Below are 24,150 nucleotides of genomic sequence, written 5' to 3'. Positions count from 1 at the left end.
CTCGCTGAGAAGGGAGAGAGAGGATGCGGTCGCGACATTCCTGTAGCGAACGCAGCTGAACCTTATCAGATCGAGATGCTATTGCAATCTCTCATGGACCTCACTTAATGCGCGACCTATTTTAACCACGACATGTGGGCTCTGACGAATGGAAAGCTCTTTTGGCGTGAGCTTCCAAGGAGCGAGCGTGGTGGATTTCAGTTGGCGTTATTTGTGAGTGTTTAATACGTGTTTTTATATCTTTCTTTTATAGTTCAAAGTTCAACACAGCCAGCGGGTGGTAAACATATGCGCCACGTAACAGTAAACTCGGCTAGACGGAATATTCAGAAGGCAGTTTCGTATTTGAATAATGGCTGCATAATTAGTGGAATTTATTGCCAACAAAAAAGTGTAGTGATGGGTATAATTTAGTATTTATACCTTCTCGAGATTTGTCCGTGTGCAGGTTCCACAAATGACTAGACACGCGGGGCTGTCGTCAGTATAAACGTCCGTGGTCCGTAGCAATAAGAAGAGATATAGACACAAGACTACAGTTATGCAAAAAATGTTGATGACTGAGGACTGACAGAACTGCGTTCATCATTATGGCTTGAAAGACTTGAACCGGTTATAAAGCATAACTTAGTTTTCGACTCGGACATTGATTAACGGGTACATCATTTTCCGTTCTCGTTACAGCCACCTTACCAGAACAGTACGAATCAATCCTTCAGACTAAACCTCACTTTACATAAAACCTAAACAGTAAAAAAATAGTAATCATCTTTCCGATCGTTCTATATTCATTAGGTGAATCGCGAATGTGAGATATATGTGTACTGACGTGCACGAGGTCCAACCCTCCCTGGGCTGTTATATGCTCTGGACGCGGGGGTTTCCGGCATCAACTGTCCGGGCGTCCGAGAATCATCCTTTAGTTATGACGGAGGCGTGCCGAGCGGTCCCCCTGGGCACTGCATCAATCATCCATGGGTATCAGTGTGCCTTCCGTTTTCCGGCCCCGAGGCCTTCCTTATCGATCTAACCATGGAAAGAGATTGGTCAACGTCGCCTTTCCGAAGTCCTCGCCTGTCGAATGCGAGAGCCTATAGCTCGGCTACGGCGCGTTAGAGAGGGGTTCCTCCTGGTCGCCGGATAGTTCGGGCGCTCGCCTTGACCGCAACAGCTATCGTGTCAGCGGCATAGTAGTGATGATGATGATGATGATGATGATGATGATGATGATGATGATGATGATGATGATATTTTGGCACATACCCAATCACGGGGACTGGCCAAAAGTCGGGCATATTTTACATATGTGCTAAGTGAATAAATTTAAAAATCCATAATTTTGATGAATAAATTAAAGCGACTAAAATACAAGACGATTCAGTAAACAGTCATTCTAATAGAACACAGAAAAGAAGGAAAATATGTATGTATGTATATTTATAAATGAGGCAATAAGGGAACAATGAAATGATTAATACGATTAGCAAGGACATCGGTTTCATTCAACAATGAATTTCTCTATGGCGATGCATACATTCCTATGTGAGTGCCCAAGCACAGAAGCTCCGAAAGACAGCAGCGCCGGAGAGTTCAATGACAGGCCGAGCTGTCGCATTATAATTTGCAATGTCATTTCTCTCAGGGAGGAGAAACGCCGGTAGTCCAGTAAGTAATGTTCAATTGTTTCTAATAGTGCCACTCTTAACCGTAACCTCCTCTTCCTCTTCCAAAGAAAGTGAAAGAGATTCGAGAGAAGCATTGAAAAAACGTTGTAACTTTGTACTTGTGATGATAACTATGTATTGAACCTATCTATGCTTCCTCCCCCCATTTTTTTTCCTTCGTTCATCGTGTCACTTTGTAAAAACGAAATCACGTCTTTGATTATCGCGATGATGGCGATAATCATCATCGTCATCGTTATACTTCTTTTATATCAGTCGCAGCACGCAGCCTTCTCCCAGCTGATACCAGGTTTTTGCAAATTACTGTGCTCGAACGTCCTCTTTCTCTGATGTGCTTGTTGCTGTTGTTTAATAACGGTACCGTACATAATTCTCATGCAGTGTGCTAACGTACACGAAGCCTTAGTTATAGAGCGTCGCTGCATAATTTGTTGAACAGATGTTATGTGACAAGGAATGGTCTGCAATTAGGCGCGTTCATCTACTACATACTAATTTAGTTAAGCAAATGACACAGAGGTTATCTGTGCGGTTTACTACTCTGCATAGGAAGAGCTGGATAGGCAAATAAAAGATAGAGTGAAAGAAAATTAAATTATGGGGTTTTATTATAAAGAGAAACAAAGAAAAGGCATGGATGTTAGCCCGAAAAAGTATAAGAAATAGAGGCAGCAGGCAAGGAAGGAAATATAGAATTAATACACGCGGAATATGGTGCCAAGGTTCGTCGAAGTCTAGGTTCTTTGTAACGGTCAACGTAACGGTCAATAATGAGTGGACGGGCACGTTGGACCAAGTTCGCTTCTTTGCTCCTCAAACGGCTTGACTTCTAAATGCAAATTTGCAAGAACTAAAGTCAGCGTTGCGAAGTAGTAATACGGTTAGGATACGTCCTCTTATTTCGTTCGAGAAAGCATCCATCTTATTACTCTCCGCTGCATTTATGTTTTCTATATCTGGATCGCATTCTTTTTTTTTTCTGAGTAGATTTGTACGCTTCGAATGAAAGAGTTCCAACGTTCGTTAGTTTAATGAGAAGGACGCAATTTAGCGTCTAGGTGTTTTTCCCCACGAAATAGCACGGACACTATAACAATTTACAAAATAATACTAATAATAAAAAACAACTTCGCGGCCCATAGTACTTTAGCACGAACGCAGGTTCTCTCATTTGCGAAAGTAATACAAGAAGTGGGAGAACGAATGCGACTTCAAGGGGCCGCGCGCGAGCTTTAAATCAAGGCTGCTCTTCATATAGACAGCCGGCGTGTTGCAGCAGATGTCGTCCAATCCGCGGTTCCATTTGCAAATCAAATGCGACAGCGGCGACGACGACGCTATATGCGCGCCTCGCCTGAATCTGCTCGGCGGTATGCGGCCAGCGTTCGAGATGTCCCTGAGGCAAGAAGCCGAATGGTGAAAAAAAAATGCACGGAGGATCTTCGGGGATGCGAGAGTGTGCGGGGATAGGAAGGTTGGCGCGACGTGAGGTAAAAAAAAAAAATGAAAAAGCGCGCGAAATTCCTTCACCCTTGTCCTCCTCCAATCCATTCTTCTTTGTTTCCCGTGTATATAGCTCGCACCATCCGCCACCTTATTCGTATCGACGTAAATAAAGAAGGAACTCACCTCTCTGCATGTATGAGCAGCCATCATCAGGCTCGCGTGCAGGCGCACCGGAGCTCGGGTCATGAATAAATTCCGAACCGCGCGTATACGTGCGAGCGTCTGGAAGAAGGTATGCAAAAGGCGGGGGCGCACTTGGCTCGATGCGTCTATGTGCTGCCTCGTCCATTTCCACGCATGTATTCATGTTCGCACGCGTTTCACGCATATCGTAGGAGGAAGAGAAAAAGAAGAGGGGGGGGGGGGGGGAGGGGGGGGACAAGCTCTGAACGGCTCTTCTCTCGGCACCGACTGAAACTTTCTTGCGAATGAAGCGTGGCGGCCTTTTCGAGGCATATATAGTATAGTATCGTTTGGAATATACGGTGTTTGTTTGTCGTCTGTAAGCACGCGATGCACAAAAACACTTAAAGCAGAAGCGAAGTAAGAGAGGCGGTAGAGGAAGAACGAGAGTGGGAGGAGTGGGGGGAGGGTATGGTTGATGCCGGAACCCCTAACTTTAACCCCCTCCCGAACCCGCAATCCTCATACTGGTATATGTACGTGTCTATTGATCTAGGTGCCACTCTGAAAAGTCCCGCGATCCACTCATTCCCTGTATCCCGGGCCCTCATCGAAATTATCCCTTTCAGACGCTATGGACACAATTGGGTACACCAAAATAATAATGCATCAATTGCAAGAGCCTTGATTAAAGTAAGCATATTTATAATGTACTCCGTCGATCTTGAAACGCTTCTGATTGAAAAAGTGCTGCAAGTGTGAATTACATCGGCAAATTGTTTTAATAAAACCAGTATGAAGGTAGATGGTTGGGTATTTTGCTTGGTGTGAATATGTCATTGTATGTAGCGGGTTCACTTCTTTCATTGTTTATCCCAATGTGTTGCCCCACTCGTAATTTTCGAGTGGCTGGGTAGGTGCTTTTCAAGCCTGGTAGACATGAAATAGTTATGTTCGCATATCTGATGTTCCGGCAGTGAGTTTTCGCATGGAGTCCACATTCTGTAAAGTTGACAAAACTCAATAAAGAACTGAAAACTCTTAATCTATTCTGCAGCTGTAAGCTTTTTGTGATTCTGAAGATGCAAGAAATGCAGTGAAAGTAAGTTTTCAATCAACACAACTAATTGGCGTCTGAAAGGGTTATACCCTGCAGCTGTGCCATCATCCACGTAGTCCATCCCGTTCGATTCTTTGGCCCAGGTTTTCATACGATTTCACATCGGTGCCTTCACTAAGTCTTTTCGATTTCTTTACTCGGCACACTTTCAGCGCGTAGTACAACTCCAAAGAACAATCTACGTGGAACAAGCGTTCCCAAGCGTATGGGCAATACACGCAGTCAGCGCGGTGAATGGAACGACGAAATATTTCCACCTCTGAAATTAACGGCTCGCAACACAATGTATTATCTGATTCTTTTCTTGAACTCCGAATGCAAAGAAATAATCATCGTGCTGGGTATGCCAGTGTCAGTGCTGGCAGCTTAATTCACGGGCATTCCGCGGAGATGCCACAACTAATTCGGTTTGCAGCTATCCGACTACAGATGCCGCCATATATATATCGAGAGAGAGAGAGAGATACAAAATAACCAGAAGAGATAAACCGTTTTGCCACTCTGCATGGAAAGAGGCTAAAACGGAGATGGAAATTAAGAGAGAGCGCACAGGACGTGAAAATTGCAGTGTTACTATGGTGCCACGTTGCAACAACCCGCAAACCGTGGGCTGCTTACTCATATAGGTTCCTGAAAGTTCACTGGAAAGTAGGACGTTTCTCACGTCGCAATTTCTGTTTCCGGAGCACGGAGTCAAAAGTAAACAAACAGATTACAAAAAAAAAGAAAAGTAGAAGAGATAGAAAGACGTGGACATTCTTCGCCGGTGCAACTACTAAATGCGCCGGGGGCACCGTCACCCCGCATTCACCAAGCGCACTTATCTGTTCTTTATTATTTTCTCTTCGCATCACAAAACAGCAAGAACGTAAAAATAAAACAAAGAGGAGTGCTTTCACGACCCATCGAGAGGTGGAGGGGGTCCCGTTATTCCAGCACGAGGGTGCGTGGTGGAAGGACCGCGGGTACGATTGAGGCACCAGCAGACGGCATCGATGGCCCACACACTGTACAGATGGCGTCGGCCTCCCTCACAGTTTTTCGGACTCCTTGCGGCAAAGCAGTCGTGAAAAGCGGCAGTCTTCTTCTTCTTCTAATTCTTCTTACACAAGCAGCAACGTGATTCGTTTCTGCTGCCCCTGTGTATAGTGCAGCTGACAGGCTGCCCTTGTGGCCAGACTGCGCGCCGATCCAAATACACAAAACAAGACTCGCCGCGGAGCGCGCACCTGGCGTTTTTGTGTGCCGTGAAACGCCACGCGTTTCCTCGCTTCCTGGTCACCTTCTGTATATGTATGCATGTCGCTTGAGTCGACACGGCCTTGCTGATAAACAGATAGTTTGTTTGCATGCGCGAACATATCAGCACTTCCAGTACGATGTGCTGACGTATACACATATAGCGTATACAAAGATGCAGTGTACACTACATGTAGCGCTTTTATGATGACGCAGTGTTGACGATACAACGTTGTATGCGTGGTGTATTCCGTACCTTTGTTCGTGTGTGTGGTGCGCAAAGTTATGCGTCGGACACCGCGCGACAGTGATAACTTGAAGCCACTCTTGGTGACGGAACGTTATTGCTCGAAGAAAGGCGCAATTATAGACGGCGTGAAATAAAACGTCAATATCTCTACTGCTAACCTTCGCCGTGGATCGAAGATTGCAAGAAGGTTATATTTACCCGAATCAGTAGGTGCGCAATTCGCCACGCCAAAAAATGGCCTGGGAAGTTGTCTTGCGGGAAAGCTAACGATTAGGAAAAGGCACGATCGGCCACGGAATCTTCACTTACGGTCACAGTTGTCTCTGTACCGCGAGATACGCTCCAGTTACAAAAGCAGCTATGTGAAGCAGTTAGAGAATCTGCCTTGAGCGCAATGACTCTCTTTTCCTCATTGCAGTATACAATAATGTTACGTGTAACCGATGCCCAAGGCTATTTACACTTTATTTACAGGGATGATAACGGAGGCCAGAATGGCGACGCTATAGCAAGCGGGAACCCGTCGTCTTCCTCCTCCTCAGTGCAGCCACACTGGGGCGGCGGCTGTTACGTATCAATATACAGCCACCACGAGCGTTTGCGCGTTTCGACAACATCGCCAAAGGTGCGTTGTCTCGTTCCGGAAATCAACACCGCATGCTTGAGTTGAGGAGCAGGACGCTGTGTCGCCTTGGAAGTGACGTCACTGCAGCCAAGATACATTAAAAAAAAGTGTGACGTGTTTTTCTCTTATTTCTCCGTATCTGTTCCAACTCCTGCCTCGCACGAGTTGCGCCTTCGACCTTCGTTAAAGTGTCGTTATCGCGCACAGTACACGAGCTCTGCGCAAACATAACGGCGTCGCATTACCATTCGTTAAACACGGGCCAGAGCGTGGCCGTCGGATCGACCCATTGCATGGGATCTGCGCTTTGAGACACGCCTGCGAATGAGCGTGCGCGGACGGCAACGTTTCCTGATTGCTGCTCCTCCACCCATGAGTGAACCGGAAACGCGACTAGTCCGGAATGATCTTTGCGCGCACGCCAAAGTGGGCAGGAATTGACCCGGGGCGGGTCATTAAGCGAACGACGACGAGAACCTTGAACTTGTCTCAGCTCAAAGATATGAGCGCGGAAAAACAGGCAGCTGGGGTCAATATCGACTACGCCGCGCGATCGCAAATATAGCGCGGGGAAAAAGAAAAGAAACACACGTACGGGCAGCTGCTTGCATGCTTTCGATCGCCGAACGCTTGTCCAAAATATCTGGCAGACGAATGCGCTTTTAGCGGCGTGGAGGATGGAAGTTTGTGCCCGGAGTGGGGGCGTGAGGATTATTATTACTGTCTATGCATGCGCGCTGAATGGTTAACTCACGGATAGGTTTCGTTAGTATGACAAATCAAACCTTGCGAATTGTTGTAGAACTGATTTGCCCTATTCCGTGTTTCTGCGCTTCGAGTTGTCGATCAATTTGGCCTCACCCTGGCAATCTGCCAGCCTCCTGGTTAACTCAAATCATATATACAGCGACCGCCCCGCAAAGCGTTGGTTCCGGTTGGACGAATTTTTCATCAAGTGTGAAGCTCTCTTTCTGAGAACCCCGCATGGGTTTCCTTTGTATAGTTTCCTGCTAAAATCGGGTGGAAAACAATTTTTCCCTCTTAGCTCTCGTTGGTGCTACAGTGTTTAACTGTGAATGTGGACTATAAGTACGCTTTAGTGAAAGGCTCCGAGTTAGGCTTCAAACATATCGGGTTTTCCAGACAGAATGCAGTGCGCTAGAAGTTGATCCAGGTTCCTACTCTAAAATATCAATACCTAAATCAAAGCGGTTCCTTTTTTTTCGATACATCTTTATAAGAAAGACGCATTCGTGGCCGGTATCTGGACTGGGGATCTCATGTTCGGCAACAGAACATCACAGCTGCTAAGCCGCTACATAAATTGGTGCGATGTGCCACTCTTTTCGTTCACTTTAGGCTACTGTATATCAATTCGGCCCCGAACTTTACTGGCGATTCGCAGTTTCCAGTGCCGTCAACTCCTTCGTCGACACTACGTTTTGCGAATAATCTGGAGCTCTATTCAACGTTCCAGTGTATGAAGAGTCTTGATCTTTACAGATAGCGCTATTATACGCCTGTTCATTGCGCTTTTGGTTTGCAAGTTGTGATTGAGCCGTACACGAATCCCACGGCTTGATTGATTGATTGATTGATTGATTGATTGATTGATTGATTGATTGATTGATTGATTTTAACGCCATAAAGCAACAGTGTTTACCCTATGAAAGACGCTGTGTGGAGAGGCTCGGGATTTTCGCCACCTCAAGTTCATTAGCATTCATCTAAATCTAATTACTCAATCGTTTACAGATTCTTGCCCAATGAGAACGCTCCCGCCACAATCGGGAGTCAAACCCGAGACCTCGTACTACGATGCTCCGTAGCCATTCTGCCACTGCGGCCGGTATATAAGCCGCGCCCTTTCTTTGTGCTGCGAGGAAGCCATCGGCTCCAGATAGAGAAAGCGTCCGTTCCATTTCGCGGCGACCTTGGTTTGCACACCGCTGTCACGGGACCGCCTAGCGATCGCGCATATGTTATGCGTCCTTCATTCCGGTCTCGTAATTGGGCGCAGTAAAGCCCGATCGCTCGTGCCTCCGGTCACGAAATCGATCGCCCGATCGACGACGAGCGGCTCCGGAATCACGCACGCTTAGACGAAATTGACCCGCCCTGTTCGCCGCGCTCGATGATGAGGAAATTGAAAGCGCGCGTAATTTTTCATTGCCCCCACATCGTGCGTTGAGAAAAGAAAGTGAACAAACACGCAGATGATGTATGCCAAGCAGCGTGACGCAGCAGGAAGGCAATGAAGAGTGATTCTCATCGGCGCCGAGAGGCAAGTGATGTGCGCGGTGAATGGACAATAGACAATCGTCCACCAACAGAACAGAATGTTCTAGGCCAGTGCTCTCGAAGGAATTCCGCGCAGAAAGCTGCAGTTCCGTTGCTCAACTTCTTCGGGCCCACAGGGCCTATACGTGATATAGGCCCTTTATAAAGAACACCGCCTGCTATAGCGCAGTAGTACCTGGTTAACTTACTTTGTTTGTCCTCGTCTCTCTTTCTGCCACTTACCCCTTCCCCCGTGTAGGGTAGCCGATCAGAACTACCTCTGGTTATGCTCCCTGCCTTTCTATAGACCTTTTCATCGGGCGAGGAGGAATGGTCTATAGTAACCAGCGCTCGGCGAGCCTTTCCTCATTTCTGGCTTGTGCGAGCCAGCGCGGTGCTGCTTAAATGTGTTGCCATCGAGGGGGTGATACAATTTAGAGATATTTTAGCTGATTCTGTGGAGTAGTTGGGCGATGTCAGCTCATACAAAGGCGTCGAGAACTACTGTGTAACCTTTGCCTGCGGCAATAATTGCAGAAAGCGGTAATTCTATAGCTGCGCAAACCTGCGACGTGAATCGCCAACCGTGGAGTGTGTGTGGTTGTGATCTATTCTAACTGAGTCGGTTCCCACTGAACGAAGAGCAAAGACGTGTGTGAAGTGACAGCGTGAAATTAAAAAAGGAGAGACACCCCACCGTGTGATTGCTTGGCACTGGAACTTAAACAGAACAGTCTTCATGCACAGTCAACTCATGCAACTCCGAAATATATAAGGACAAATCGTGAGCATACTTGAGCCGGCCACCGATATTATTATCAAGTATTTCAGATATAATATGTCTACAAATAATATGTCTACACTATGTGTAGTACTTTGTCTACTTTGGGCCTCCTGTGTGAGGCCGATCGAGGGGTTCAGCACATTGTGTCGTTGTCTTCCTCCTGTCCTTGTCCGCTGGCGCCAAATATGCTTTCATCCTAATATTGATAAAGTTAGCAAGTTTCTGTCGTTACATAGTACGTTATGAAACGTTGTTTATTAAAAGCACAAATGGAGAATTAGGAGCAAACTAGTTTCTTCGCATTCGCAGGACTCTTCAGAGAGTGCGAATGACCACTGTATATATAGCCTGTAAAGTATGGCTACTTAAGCGACGTATCCTAGATGGGGTATTCTGTAAGTCTCCACCTAGGCCGGTATTTTGTAGCGATGCCTTTCCGGTAATAATAACTTTTCGCGCTTATCGCGCTTTGTCAGTGGTCAGAGCGACGGTTCGCTCGTGTTATCAACGGGATCAGCCGGCCGTGAGCGGTGGATGATAAGACTAGTATAGAATAAGTCATAAGTCATCGCTACAAAATCGCGGCCCTAGTGGACATGTCCATTTTGTCTGCTGCTGAAACTCTGATTGGCTGGACTGGGTTAGGCGTCAGGAGGAGACAGGCAACCCCAGCCAATCAGCACTTCACCAGCACCCGAAATGGACATGTCCACTAGGTGGACACTTACAGAATACCCCCACCTGCTCTACTAAAGAAGTCTCCACGTTTTGTGTCTACGTATACTATGCCCGCGGGGGTGAAAACTTACCGTATACCTTTGCTCCTATTTTTATGTTTAATTGGGCGCGGTTGACGTTTTGAAATATTCGAAAAGTGTTCGAAAAAATATTCGCATTTACTAATAGCGACTATTCGATTCGAAAACCGAATCGAATAGGACAGTATTCGATTCGTTATTGAAAGGTTTCAAATATTCGCATACCCCTAGACGGTAGCAGTAGTTGTATGAAACTTTATTAAGGGTTAAGGAATCAGGTGGGGAAAGCTGGTCCTGCTTCTTCATCAACCGGCGAATGGACTATTCAGTCCAGAAGTCTAGTTATGATGTAAAAAAAAAGTAATTGTGGCTGCGTTTCTGATTTCACGCTCTCGTTCCTCACATGACGTGTCTGGCAGAGCACGTTGGGCGAGGTGTGGTAACGCGACACCAGCGACGCCAGATTTGACGAAAATGAACGTTTCTCTCGCTCACACACTCTCTCCCTCTGTATTTGCGCAGCGGCTCCCGAGTGGGTGACGAGGCCCCGAGACACGTCATCGGCGCTCAACGGGCCAGCGTCCTTGGATTGCCTGGCGGTCGGCTACCCGACGCCTACCGTCCGCTGGTCCCGGGAAGAGTCAGGTGAGACGACGAAGCTTGCACCACCCGTCGCGTGAGGAGGTCGTGTCGTAGTCGCCTACTTTTCCCGCCTTTCTCTTCTTTACTGCCTGACGTAACCCAACATATGCTGGCATCTGTAATTCTTCCCGTTATAGTGAAATTGTCGCTGAAAAAGAAAACAAGGAAAAGAAAGAAAAAAAAGCAACCCTAGTGAGTGCTTTCTTTCTTTCCTTCTTCCTTTCTCTCTTTCTTTCTTTCTTTCTTTCTTTCTTTCTTTCTTTCTTTCTTTCTTTCTTGTTCTTCTTCGACATCCTTTATTTTTTATTTTTTTAACGGGCTTGGGCAACATTTTGGAGCAGGTGGCTGAGAAACCGAAACGCAACCGTTCAGCGGCCCGGTCGCTGAGCTGCAAAAAAAGCGGAGTGGCGAAAGAACAAGTAAACGCCGAACACAGAGTGACATTCGTGTATATGTATGGTAATACGCCTATCTCATCACGTGTGACACAATTATGTAAGTATTTTAAACTTGTTCAGTCAAGTGCGTTTGATAAAGCAGGCGAGGAAGGCAACCGTTATAGCTGTGCTGCAGGTCAGCGTTTGCCCGCCTCTGCTCTATACAAGGTATCAAGAAGTGGCTTAACGGAGGAAGCGGACGGTTCTCTGTCGCGGCGAAAAACGCGTAGCTAACAAACATTTCCCGCGTGTTGCCAAAGCCGCTGCTTCGATCGCAGCCTGCCATCTAACCACAAATAACTGTAGTGAAACGGGTAATATAGGCCATAAAGAAGCCAGATTATGTTATTTCTTCTCTGTTTTTATTTATTTCTCTGAGTAACGGAGAAGGCGCATGAGAGTAACGTTTTTCATTTCTCTGAAAGTAACGGAGAAGCATATGAAGGGGGGAGAGGGGCGGGGGTGAAGACACTGTTTACACTTCACAAAAATACCAATACACCCAAGTGTTCAATGAACTTCGCCGTTATCATCACTGTTAAGAAATCAAAAGCGATGACTGGACAAGTCACAAAGCAACTCAGTTGTTATAGCCTTCTTCCTAAACGTTGTCCTCACCTTTATCTCCTAACTTATGAAATCAACGGCAAAAAAGGAAAATGACGCGGGGAGAAAACCTGCACTAGAAACACAAACCATGACAGGTTTAAAGCCAACGTAAGAAAACTGAATAGTGATTGTTAAGTAATACTCAAAGCTCGCACTTTTTCATGAAACCGATCGCACAAAGCCTTTTGCGTGATAGAAAAAGAGAGTAGATCCAACGCCTCCCAAGAATCACTGCCAGAAACGTTAAGGTTACGAATCTTGGCCGAAACATGAACTCTACGGTATACTTATAGCGTACCGTGGGAAGGAACGTTTTCTGAATGAATCCCTGGGGGCTATTGTCTCCCTGTTTACTGCTGCGCATTCCGTGACTGTCAGCAGCCGTGGCCAACTCGTCATTCGCGCAGCCACCTGCGCCTGGGCAGAAAATACGGCCTCTTTGTCTGCGCTGACGATGTTCTGGCAACAGTGCCCTCCTGGCAAGGTGAGCTGCCAAGTTGGGTAACGCGTAGCGATTTATTGTGCTGCGCTATATAGCGGGTCGCTGTGAAGCGAAGTACGCGTCGACAGGAGACCACTGACGTGCAAAGTGTTTTTGGCAGGGTGTCGCAGTTAACGAGAGAAATGGAAATAAATGCTAGAATGACGATTATCATTTCACTTACGGTGTGATGACGCCGTTGTTATACGTCCTGCTTCAGCAGCACGCAAAACGACAGTGGGCGTTAATGCGGTTTACGTCAGGATTTCCTTACCGCATACGAGCACTTACGCTGTGTAATAATGACCAATTATATTTCGGACTTGAATGCAACATAGCTATCGGGGGAGACTATGCCATTGAGGTTCAGCTCCGGCGCATGCTTGAACTTGGATTAAATATGCTATTTGCTCGGTTACTTTCTTTCCTTTGTTTCTTTTACGCCTGCTTTTACGCGCGCTTCTCGTGCGGTATTTAACTATACACGGGGTGGCTGTATGGACCGCAGCAACCCCCCTGCTTTTCTCATGAGATCTCCGCTTTCTTTAGGTTACATCAGAAATGGTGCGCCGTAACTTGAATCTTCGGCGACGAGCTCACGTTCGTGCTAGTGAAGGACGAGTTGTTATTGATCGTCATGGCATGGTAAACATATTTCCGCAGCTGGAAAGATAATCGATGATACCGTAAGTGAAGTGCCCGGGATGAAATGTGGGCTCCAGAGTGTACCGCTGTTACTTCTAAAGAGGGTATTCTGATCTGGCGAATGAAGCGGCAATAACACCTATAAAGAGTATTCGAAAAGTAATATCCTCACTACATCGCAGCGTCTTTCGATCCGGACGACACCGACGTAATCGAGAGACCGTGAATGACGTTCAGCGTGATTCGGTCTTCCAGCGGCAATTACATAGTGCGGATTTGATTGGACATTTATAGATTCATTCAGCCTGCTTGCGCTTCTCCTAATATATAGTTTATGAGGTGCTGCTCTTTGCAGATATCTTCACCAGTTTAATATCGCCGCGTCAGCACATAGCCATTCGGCCACACCATACGGCGCACACTTCGTGAAGGCCCAATTCACAGCATTCCCTCGCACTTGCGTATACATGCTTCGTGCAGGAAGTGATAGGCTCGTTCTACGCGATAATCTATATACTGGCACTTAATTGGATTCAACTATAGTTTACGAAGTGCAATCTATAGTGGCCACTATAGTTGTATCCGCAAGATGAAGATACGCGCCAAAATATTCCGAAATACGCCCGGAATAAGTATTATATACATACTACGAAATATGCTCGGAACATGTCTGAAATACACTGTTATACACTGAAATACACTGCACCGAAAATATTCCCTAAATACGCGGGGAATAAGTATTGTATACTCATAAATACGCCCAGAATACGTCCGAAATATGATCTCAGTATTCCTGAAATAACCCGGAATGTACGCCCAAAATACAGTCGAACCCGGATATATCGAACCCGCATATAACGAATTATTGTGTATAACGAACAGCAGTAAAATTCCCTTGAAAGTTTTCGTATATTTCTTTACTTTATATATCGAATTACCTATATATCGAACTTATTTGTGATCCCCTACAGATTTGATATATCCGGATTCGACTGTAGTCCGCAAATACGCCCAGAGTATACGTACTACATAGTTTGTCGTATACGTCCGAAACACGTCCGAAATACGCCCCACGCGTCGTCCTGCTGAAAGGTTCGCAGGCCTGCGCCGACGATGCGGTTCGACGACCCGTTCGGGAAATGCCGAGCCACGAGGGAAAAGGAAAACGCCGCAACACCCTTCCGATGCATTTCTCTCCTCCTATATACTTGGCTATGCGTGCGATGGTCCGAGGGACGGGATACGGCTTCCCATGATAATGAGTGCTCGCATCCTGCCGCGCAGCCTCGCTGATCGCTGATAAGTGTGGCATGGTCCGCATGCGTATTGTTTCTTTTTTTTTTTTTTTTTTTCAGTGCACGGAAGCCCCGCGTTGCGGAGATATGCATAGCAAAACAAAGGCACCAGCAGAGGCAGCAACAGCATGGCCGCACGTACGTGTAGGGCGTCTGTGTCGGCCCCGTATCGTAGCTTATTTACGGGCGTGCCCCGAAAGCTACAGAGTTTAATTTCATGCAACGCAGAGGGAATGGCCGGGGCGCCGAGCCCGCTAAACTAACAGGCTTATAGTTGCTACGCTGGCGAGAGTCGTGCGCGTTTTGCAGAGGCAGGCAAGCGTCACATTTGAAATCAGCTGCCGAAGTTAGACCATGGCAGCGGTAAACTGAATAACACAGTATAACACTGGGTAACGCCTTGAACAAGGAGGCATCAGAACCTCTGATGTAAGGTGAAGAAAGAACTGTATCCGCTTAAAATGATGGTTTCTTCATTTTATTACTTCTGGGTTTTAGCTTTGTACCATAACTACGGTTGAATGAAAAAAGAAAATGGCATGCGCCTGAAACAAACACGGCTACAGAAGAATCGTACGCGGGTCCCTCAGGTTAATTAATGCCAGCTTTCCCTCTTACGAAACTTCCTCCGCTTTGACTATTGCCGTGTACTCATCTGCTTATAGAACTGCGGTTCGGCTAATCCTTCCAGGCACAAGAGCTTATTGTCCTATATATGGGCGAAGACAAACACTTATGAGTTTACTAGCAGACAGCAGCCATTTTCCTATGGGGCTTCCCTATATAGGAGCCTAATTTCTGCGTTTTCACCCTTTTCGTCTCCTCGCCATGTGATTCCTTTTGTTTCGTGATATCCTCATTACTTTAACATTATGTAATTGTTATTATGGTTAGACATCCTGCAGCTTTGTTACTTTTAATTGCTGGCGTAACTTCAAATATAACAACAGAACGAACAAAGCACACCACACGTTAACGCTAGCTCGCGTCAGTTTGCGCAAGTCTTCCTCCTAGATTTGGACAGCCATCGTGCTCAAAGGAACACTCTTGAGAGCATGTATGCTACCGTTTTTTTCACCTAAATCCGCTGAAAATTTGGGCTTCTTCGTCGTGTATTCTTAAATTTACTTGTTTCTGGTTGTTCGTGGCGCGGTGCACGCAATAACGATCTCGTACGGGTGTATACAAACTTGTTTAGTTTCTTGTTTCTATAACCTTATAGACCGCTACGAATCACCAAAGTGCCTTCCAACTAGTCCGCATCCAAGCACTGTTCTTGGGTTTTTCTAAATGCTTTGTGGCGGACACAGAACTGCTACCGCGGCTGACGATTACCAAGGGCGTTCGAAAACATCACCGTGGCGCCGTCAAAATAGCAACGCTCCCAGCGCTGCGCGCAACAACGCCGCTACCGACAGCGGAGCCGCATGTAACCGGACTTGCGCTGTGTATACCGCATCCGCGCAGCAGGGAGCGGCTTCCATTAGGCGAATGGGTTATGCTGGCACCGGCGAAGCGTAGCGCGTCGACCCAAAGCGGGCAGAGAGACAGGAGCAAAAGTTGTGACAAACAAGGCGTCCGATGCTCGTTCATTAGGCGTCCATTAGCGTGCGCTCGGTAAGTGTACCCGAAGTGTTGCACGACGTTGTTCATTGAAGGCGATGTTCGTATGGAATGCAGAAATTTTGGCCCGCATAGGATCGATTATGGCCCTGTTCGCAGGTTAAGCAGCGACCGCTGTCTTTTTTTTTTTTTTTTTTTTTTTTTTTTTTTGTCGCTCTTTACAGCCGTAACACTGTTCACAAGTTAACGTTGCGAGCTGCCGCGTTGTTGTTCACGTTGTTGCTAAGTGCTGCTGGAAATGGTTGTTCGCATCATTAGGCTTGTGGCTTGCAGCGTCACATCACTCTGATTGCTCTCGGGAGATGCAGTTTACATCAGGCATGCCGAACACACTAGTTCATGCGGGCTTCGTTCCTCCGCGCGGATACACGCATCGAGGCTAATGGAAATGACACCGGGAGCACAGAACCCGTGCTGTTCCAGAGAGCTACAGTGCCGGTAGTCTAATCATGCTCTCGGGTTTATTCGCCTGAATTTCAGTTGTCATGGCTATTCCACTGCAAACATATCAGTGGAATGGTCCAAAAGCAACGCTTTTCATTCTGTAAACGTGAACAATCATGTATCTGTTCCTATTGCGCGCATCTTCCAGTGGGTATACGCGGGAACAATTTTCGTAAGCCCGAAGATAGGTAATAGAAGTCAATCAGTACTAATTTACACCACATGTCCATTATATGTATTCTTCGCGCTTTGGTATAATGTCTATAAAGAGAGGTTTATTTCGAAGACAAAAGATGGCTACATGCGTTGGCCTCACGCTCCATAGACATCGAACAGTGAAAAGGGCTATAACGAAATAAATAAATTAATAGGAACATATATGGGCGATTACTGTTAGTTTCTACCTTGCAATCTCAGGAAAGGCAAATTTCAGACGTCTTCGTTGTCACATTTATTGTTTAGCTTACCTTCAACTTCGGTAAGGCGGCATTTACTTTCACTCGCTCATTTCCATCAGAATCGTTACTGAGTTCTGATAGCGTCTGCTATGCGTCAGAATCTGTGTAACGATTTAGAAGCAACTATGAGGCGGTTCCGACGCTTTGGTAAAGTGACGAAGCGTTTTTACTTTTTTTTTACTCTCACGTCCTCGACGTACGTCTCGTTGTTAACGCAACATATGGCCCTCAGAGCGCTGCTGCGCGCAATCTCTGCATCCTCCGGGCACCCGTTACCGCTGCCTCCGCCGTGCAAGCTATCAACATTAAAAGAGGAAGTAAGGAAAACGCCACACCGCGCGGAGTGATGCCGGAAAAGCTGCGCGGAAAACCCCATGGCGATAAATCAGTTTCCGGGCGTCGCAAGCGGGCGAGATGCGTCCAACGATCCCAGGAGTGCAGTTGAAAGCACGTCGTCGGCGCCGCCGCCCGGCCCCCGTGCGGAGGACCCCGGGTTCCAAATCGAAAGCACTCTGCGAACCGCGAAGCCGCCTCGGCCGCCGAGCGACCGAGGCGGTGCACGTCCCACGCCCTTACATGACAGGGTATACAACCCTGCGCCCGTCGGGGCTGTGTCTGGCATCGGGCTATACGGTCGCGATCGCTCGCCACCGAAATGGCGGCAGCCTCACTTGCTGCCTCGGAGAGATTTCCCGCGGGGCTGTCGCGGGAACCGGGTGCGTTTCGCCATCGTGAAGCCGGTAACGCGAGAAACGACGGCACCTGTCGGAGCTAGTTCGCTTGGTCTGGACGACTGGCATCGTTCGCTGACATGTAGCGAAACATTAAAAGAAAAAAAAATGTTCAGTGGAGAAAGCGCACTCTTTTGTCACGTTTGTAAAGTCCTCGCGCGTTTCTATAGATTGGAGATAAAAGGGGAAAGATTAAGTAGGAGGCTTGAAGAACGAGATTCATAGCTTCAAGCCACCACAACGGAAGACCACGTGTACTGGCAGGCTACATTGAGTCGGCTTTTAAATGGTATAAAGCCAGCATCCTTTCACTAAAGATGCTGACTTTAATGAAAATGTGGAGATATTTGCCTAGCTGGCGGCCTGGAATGCTACTCAAGGTATGGAATGAGAAATATGATGGACACTAACAAAACAAACATATAAACGTACATACACGGACAGACACGCGTACAAACACTAAAGCTGTTCGCTAACACTGGTTAAGACCTGTAGTTTTCAAAAGTTATCTAGATCCAGATTCTGCCACAATCCAAGATCCGTATTCTGCAGATTATTGCAGATTATGCAGTAATGATCGAGACGTTGCTCTCCGCCTGTCCGTCATTTTCTGAAATCATTCGTGCGCCGTCAACACCATCACGATGACCAACTCGCCAAGTTTCCACACTCGTCTCTAAACCAGATATACGGTTAGTTTCTGTCATAAAGACCACGCGTTTACCGCTGCAAGCATTCTAGCTGCCCTCCTCGGCTCGCAGACGCAGAACCTTTTCCACAAGGTCTCCGTCTTTCACTTTCGCTAATAGAGCGTATTCATCTTCGACAAAAAATGTCTGACGCTTCTTCCTGGGTATTCTTTGTTTCTCCTACGCATGCGCAGTGTCCGACGATGTGGAGCTGCGTCCCGTACCGCTTGGTGGCGCCAGGGTGTCGCTGCTGGCCAACGGGACCCTGGTCATCCGCGAGGTACGCAAGGAGGACGCCGGCAGGTACCGGTGCGTCGCCTCCAACGGGCTCGGACAGGACCTCGAAGGGACGCTCACGCTGTCGCTTCACGGTAAGCAAAGCTTCGTCGAGAGCGTGGCGCTCACAACGTAATGTCACTTCGGCGGTGACGTTAGACCTTACTCCTGCCGTTTTAGTTCCGCCTAAGACAGAGGTTCGCAGGAAGATGGATGCTCGAAGTGATGAACAGAAGTCGAACAAATGAATGTCGCTAAAGTGAATGTTTCCACAAGTGAACTTCTCAAGGAGACGACGACAAGTCCGCTTGTCGAAACGTTGGCTTCAGCGACATTCTTTTGTTCGACCACTGTTTATCGCTTTAGCTCTATGAGTGTGCTCTGTAGAATATATGTTTCGTCTACGAGCGAATTATATTATGACGCGTGAATGCAAAATAATGCAGTTTATTTTTAACGGTATTTCACTAAAGATGTAATGTTGTGTGTGTAAAACTTTCTCGAAATCCTCTGAAATTTAATTGTGTGGAAAGTTCTGCGGTGAAGTCATTTTCTGCGTCATATTGCACTTGCTTTTTGTATATATACTAGCCTATTATACTTGATTGATCGGTGGGCTTCAGCACCTCAGAGCTATATATACCAGGACTGAGAGACGCTGTAATGAGGGGTTGCGGATTAATTTTGGCTACCAGTGTCTCCTTAATGTGCAACCAACGCTCCGAACGTTACCGCTTCTGCCTTAAAGCTCCTAACAAAATGCGGTTGCGCGGCCGAGACTCGAACCCGCGACCTGGTGCTCAACAGCAGAACGCCACAGCCACTGATCCACCGCTTCGGGTAACCGGGTCATATCATCTAGAAGAAAGGAGCCGAATGTGCTACGCGCAGCAACCTTGTACTTCTTTACATACAACTCATACTGTAGATACAACTCAGAAACTCTCTGATGACGCAGTTAAAACGGATGACGAACACGAATGTTGCTGTCTATTTATGTCCCTGGTCGGACCAACAAGAAAAGCAAGAACTTATCTAAGTTCCTGCATGCATATGGAAGGCACAGTCTTCAATAACAAGTGTAGGCGCAACCACTACGACACCCTTCTCGGCATAGTGCAGCGTTACAAAATCAGTCTCGAGTGTGCGGCACGTTCTATAGGCTGGGTGAAAGGTGTACGAGAGAAGGAAAAACAGAAAAGCGCCATGTTAGCGGCTCTTATGAATTGCATAAAATTTTAAAAACGAATACGAAAGCCCTTGTTCATTTGACAGCGTCCAGAAAACCGGGTATATACGCTTGCGCAAGCGGCCTCTGCGAATTTTAGAAAAAGCATCGCGTGGCTCTTCATTGAAAGCCTCGCTGGACAGACACAAGGCCGCGAGCGTTGCGTAACGGTATCGGAATTTTCCGCGTTCATTTCTTGTTCTACAGATTTGCCAGAAGCATATAGTGGGATCAGTTCAATAACGCTGTCGATGACGCGTACCGTTCTCCCGTTCACAATGTGGGTCACTATTAGGAACAAATTTAACAAGTTTCTGTAGTTTACTAACCAACTGCTTTCGTGATAGATATCAATTAGAACTACTGAAGTTGTCGCGTGGCGATAGCTCGCGTGAAAAAGTTTACGCGTGGTCGGAAAGTTCAGGTCGACGTTGTCACTGCCGCGCCAGCATTGCGACCGTGATGAGCACGTGTGACAGGAAATCTCCGAGATACTTTATTTCTCACTGCAAATTGACCGTGACAACGTGCTAGATAGGTATACGCTTCCGTGTGTATATGCGACAACCACGACAGCACAACCAGAAGCTCTCGGCGCCGCAAAGAACACGTCCCGGAAACCCATCTAGTACAACGACGATGTTCCAGACTCTCTCTCGGCTGACTAGACGAACGCGGAAACGTTGCTATGCTTGTAGGCGCAGCCTAAAGTGCGCACGTTAGCGACACCGCGTTACACGAAGTGCGCTCTTCGCCGATTAACAAACAAGAGAAGCAGGGGGAAAGAAAAATACGCCTCGCTTCGTTCGCCAAACAGGCTCGCGGCGCCGTTTCGCCGCGCGACTGCAACACTGAATGGCTTCTTGCACTGGAGAACCGAAGCCTTGCGAAATGCTTTCTGTCTTGGTTATTACCACTTTCCGACTAGGCCGCCCTCTCTCTCGACGCAAGCAGCGTTGCCCGACGAGACACGGGCTTGTATATATCCACGTACGTGGCGAGACGAGAAGGAGGAAACAAAAAGAGCACAAGGAGGAGAGCCCGAGGCAGGGGCATTCCGAAGACGTTGACGCGTTTACGCACGCTGCGGTGGGTGTGTGTCTGCCTGGCTCGAATCCAAGATCCTGGCTGGCCGAGCTTCTGCGAAACGGCCTCGGCAGGCGGCCACTGACTCTGACGGCGAGCAAGACAGCGCCGAGTCCTTGTGCTGCTCTGCTCTATAAGGCACTCGCGAATGCAGTGGTTCTCCGTTGACATTTTCTCTCTCGTTATTGTCTTTTCGAATTCGCGCGCCGCGTTCGTGTGCGTAGTACAGAAAGAGCGACAGATTCGGCGAAACGCGTCGCCAAGCGTGGGCCGTAGGCGGTGCGGGGACGACGACACACCTTTAGCGCGGGTTGCGGCTCGAAAGCAAGTTGCTCCCAACCTGGAGGTTATAATCCCGCGCGTGATCTCTCGCATCTTCACGAGCAGGGCGTCCGCAACGCAAGCCGCGTGTTTGGTGCGATCGTTCGAATGCAGCGAGGTAATACAGGACGTAGAGTTAATGAAACACATGGAGTATTGTGTTTGTGACATGAACTCTGGCACAGTGTTCCGTGTTCCCGCTTTGTTTTGGCCGCATCAACAATCCGAAGCGCGCATTTTTCTGCCATTAGTAACATATGCAGATGTATTACAGCACTTGTGCCTATCGCAACGAAAATACCCGGGCCCTGCCAAGGGATTAGATAAATCAGAAGAATGTCATCTACGGAGATTACAAACCATGTCATTTAGCAATCCAGTAAAGCTACATGCTATCGAGCCACAATCCTTTTCCGCCGAATGTAAATTCTGCGGGCAGAGAGCAGATTTGTACCATATGGTATGGGCCTGTCAGGCTAATAGTGCCTTAGAAACCACACAACAGCCAACGTGGGAAGGATGGGAGGCAGCCCGTCCAGCTCAACCCTAGAGGACCAGCAAGCCTTCGTGAAAAGAGCCAGGGCGGCGGCCTTAGCCAACGAATCCCGGAATAAGGATCCGACCACCCTTCCCCTAACTCCCCTCTCCTTTTCCTGTCAATAAAATGTTTTCATCATCATCATCTCTTACTTAACGCCCAGAGGCGGCTTAAGCACCTTTTCGTTTCTCCTGCGAGTGGTGCTGGAGATTTCTGATTGGTGTTCCTCGAAAGTGCTAGAGCATAATGCGTCTTCCTTCCAAGGCCTTCTATGTTTACACCTTACAGCACGCGTTTGCTAAAGTTAGGCCGCTAGAGATGTGTGTGGGCCACTCGGGAAATGTCTGACGGCGGCTGTGCGTATACTCTCAGGCGTTCGGTAAAGTATTGGATCCGGCGCAACGGTTCTTAGCGGCAGTAAATATGCTTTAGAAGAGAGACGCTGTTTAACGAATACCGGGGAGGTTTGCCCGGCAGTACGCTTAGCATGCTATTGCAGATGGTAATAATGATAAATGAAGCAGTACGCCCAGTGAATGGTCCCAGGCACTCTATACAGAACGTTTTATACTTGTTCAGTACGGATTGTTTTAAAGAGAGTTTCTTGTTCTACGAAACTCTACTTCGGATAGCCTTGCTTGGAGTGAGATTAAACGAGTGACGTTTGACGACACATGTAGACGAAAACTGCACGCCTCTCTATACTTTATTCACAATACTGTCACCAGGATTTCGTCAATGAGAGTCAGAACAGCTTGGCAAAACTCGAAAACAGCCAGCTTAATTTAATTCATCGAGTGATCTATCTGATGATGTTGAAAGTGCTAGTGGCCTGTGATCACCCAAAATAAATGGCTTGAGGTGGAGAAAGAAAAACGGTGCTGAGCGTTTAAGTGCTGACAAGTCGAACAATGTCGTCCAAATCACGTTGCAAAAAAATAATTCCGTGGCAATATAGCGGTAAATGCGAGAGACATGCGTTAGCTAATGACAAACATTCACCAAACTATGACTAAAATGTTGAGCTCATGCCCGTCGATTTATGTAATAAATGACACTGATTCGCGTACGATCGTCATGAGTCAATCATCTCAAGAGCTGTCTGGCACATCATCGCGGAGCGACATAATCGGACAGGTCTTATCGAAAGACGAGTGCGGGACGAAGCCTCCGAGTTCGGTTGTTATCGCCGTGGCACAAGCGTACGTTCGTGCTCCACTGCACCGTGGGGTTTTATCACTGGCACAGATCCAACGACCTCCATGGGTGCTCGATGAGGTGAAAGGATTGTCTGATTAAATTATCTCAGTGACCTTCTGTGAACCTGTCGCTCCTATTTCCATTCCTATGCTGTGAAAGGCTGCAACAGCAAACAAACCACACTTATTCCGAATGAAAAAAAAAAAAAAAAGGCATCGCAACAGTTCGTGTTTTCTATACACCGTCTTACGAATACCATGCCGTACAGCGAAAACTATGGGTCTTGTCAGCCAATGTTTGTTTGTGTATTTATTTATGTGTTTGTTTTTTTGTTGTTGTTTTTTTGTGACCAAAGTGCGAATTAGCACCTGTCACCCAATAAGAAACTAGGGCCCGTATTCACAAAAACCTCTTACGCTAGAATTGTTCGTAAGAGAAAATTTCAGCCAATGCTGATGCTGGACGTATCATTAGCAAAGGCGGCCGGCCAATGGGAAAGAGCCATCACAAACGAAAAGCTTTGTGAACTCGGCCCTATGATCGGCTACATATGGCTCGCAGAAAGAGTAAAAGATCACACAGAGTGCTTCGCTAATCCATCCGTTAACCTTCTAATTAACCGACGTCGGACAGGGGAGGATTAGCGACGGTCGCCGGTGGCCACGGCTCAGTGGCTGTCGCATTTAGCTGCACGCACACAAGATGGCGCGCTCGATTCGAGGCCAATAAAACGACCACGGCGGCCGTATTCAGATGAACGCGGAATGTAAAGAACATCCGCGCACGTAGGTTTAGATGCCCGTTCATTAATGTCACGTGGTCTAAAACCATACAGAAACCTCCTGACCCACTCTGTAGCTTTGGGACACCGAACCCCGTCAACCAAGCCTTTTCTAATTTCATTTAAAAAACAGTGTATATATATATATATGTATATATATATATATATATATATATATATATATATATATATATATATATATATATATATTAGGTCGTTCAAAAAAGGGCAAAATTTTGTTACAAGACAAAACAAGAAATATAACCTCAGCCTCAGTCTATACTACACGAAACGAA

At 47.1% G+C, this 24,150-nt stretch overlaps 1 protein-coding gene across 2 annotated transcripts in view; it reads left to right on the top strand.

Moving 5' to 3' along the window:
• Positions 1 to 24,150, top strand: part of LOC119460763 (Down syndrome cell adhesion molecule-like protein 1) — a 107,377-nt gene that overhangs the window by 62,262 nt on the left and 20,965 nt on the right. For both annotated transcript variants that reach the window (XM_049671796.1, XM_037721847.2), the window contains exons 3-4: positions 10,893 to 11,015; positions 18,619 to 18,795. In XM_049671796.1, the coding sequence (XP_049527753.1) occupies positions 10,893 to 11,015; positions 18,619 to 18,795 (300 nt within the window). The remainder of the gene's footprint in view (positions 1 to 10,892; positions 11,016 to 18,618; positions 18,796 to 24,150) is intronic.

Source organism: Dermacentor silvarum, chromosome 8 (genome assembly GCF_013339745.2).
Source record: "Dermacentor silvarum isolate Dsil-2018 chromosome 8, BIME_Dsil_1.4, whole genome shotgun sequence".
NCBI lineage: Eukaryota > Metazoa > Arthropoda > Arachnida > Ixodida > Ixodidae > Dermacentor > Dermacentor silvarum.
This window is presented reverse-complemented; position numbering and strand designations above follow the sequence as displayed.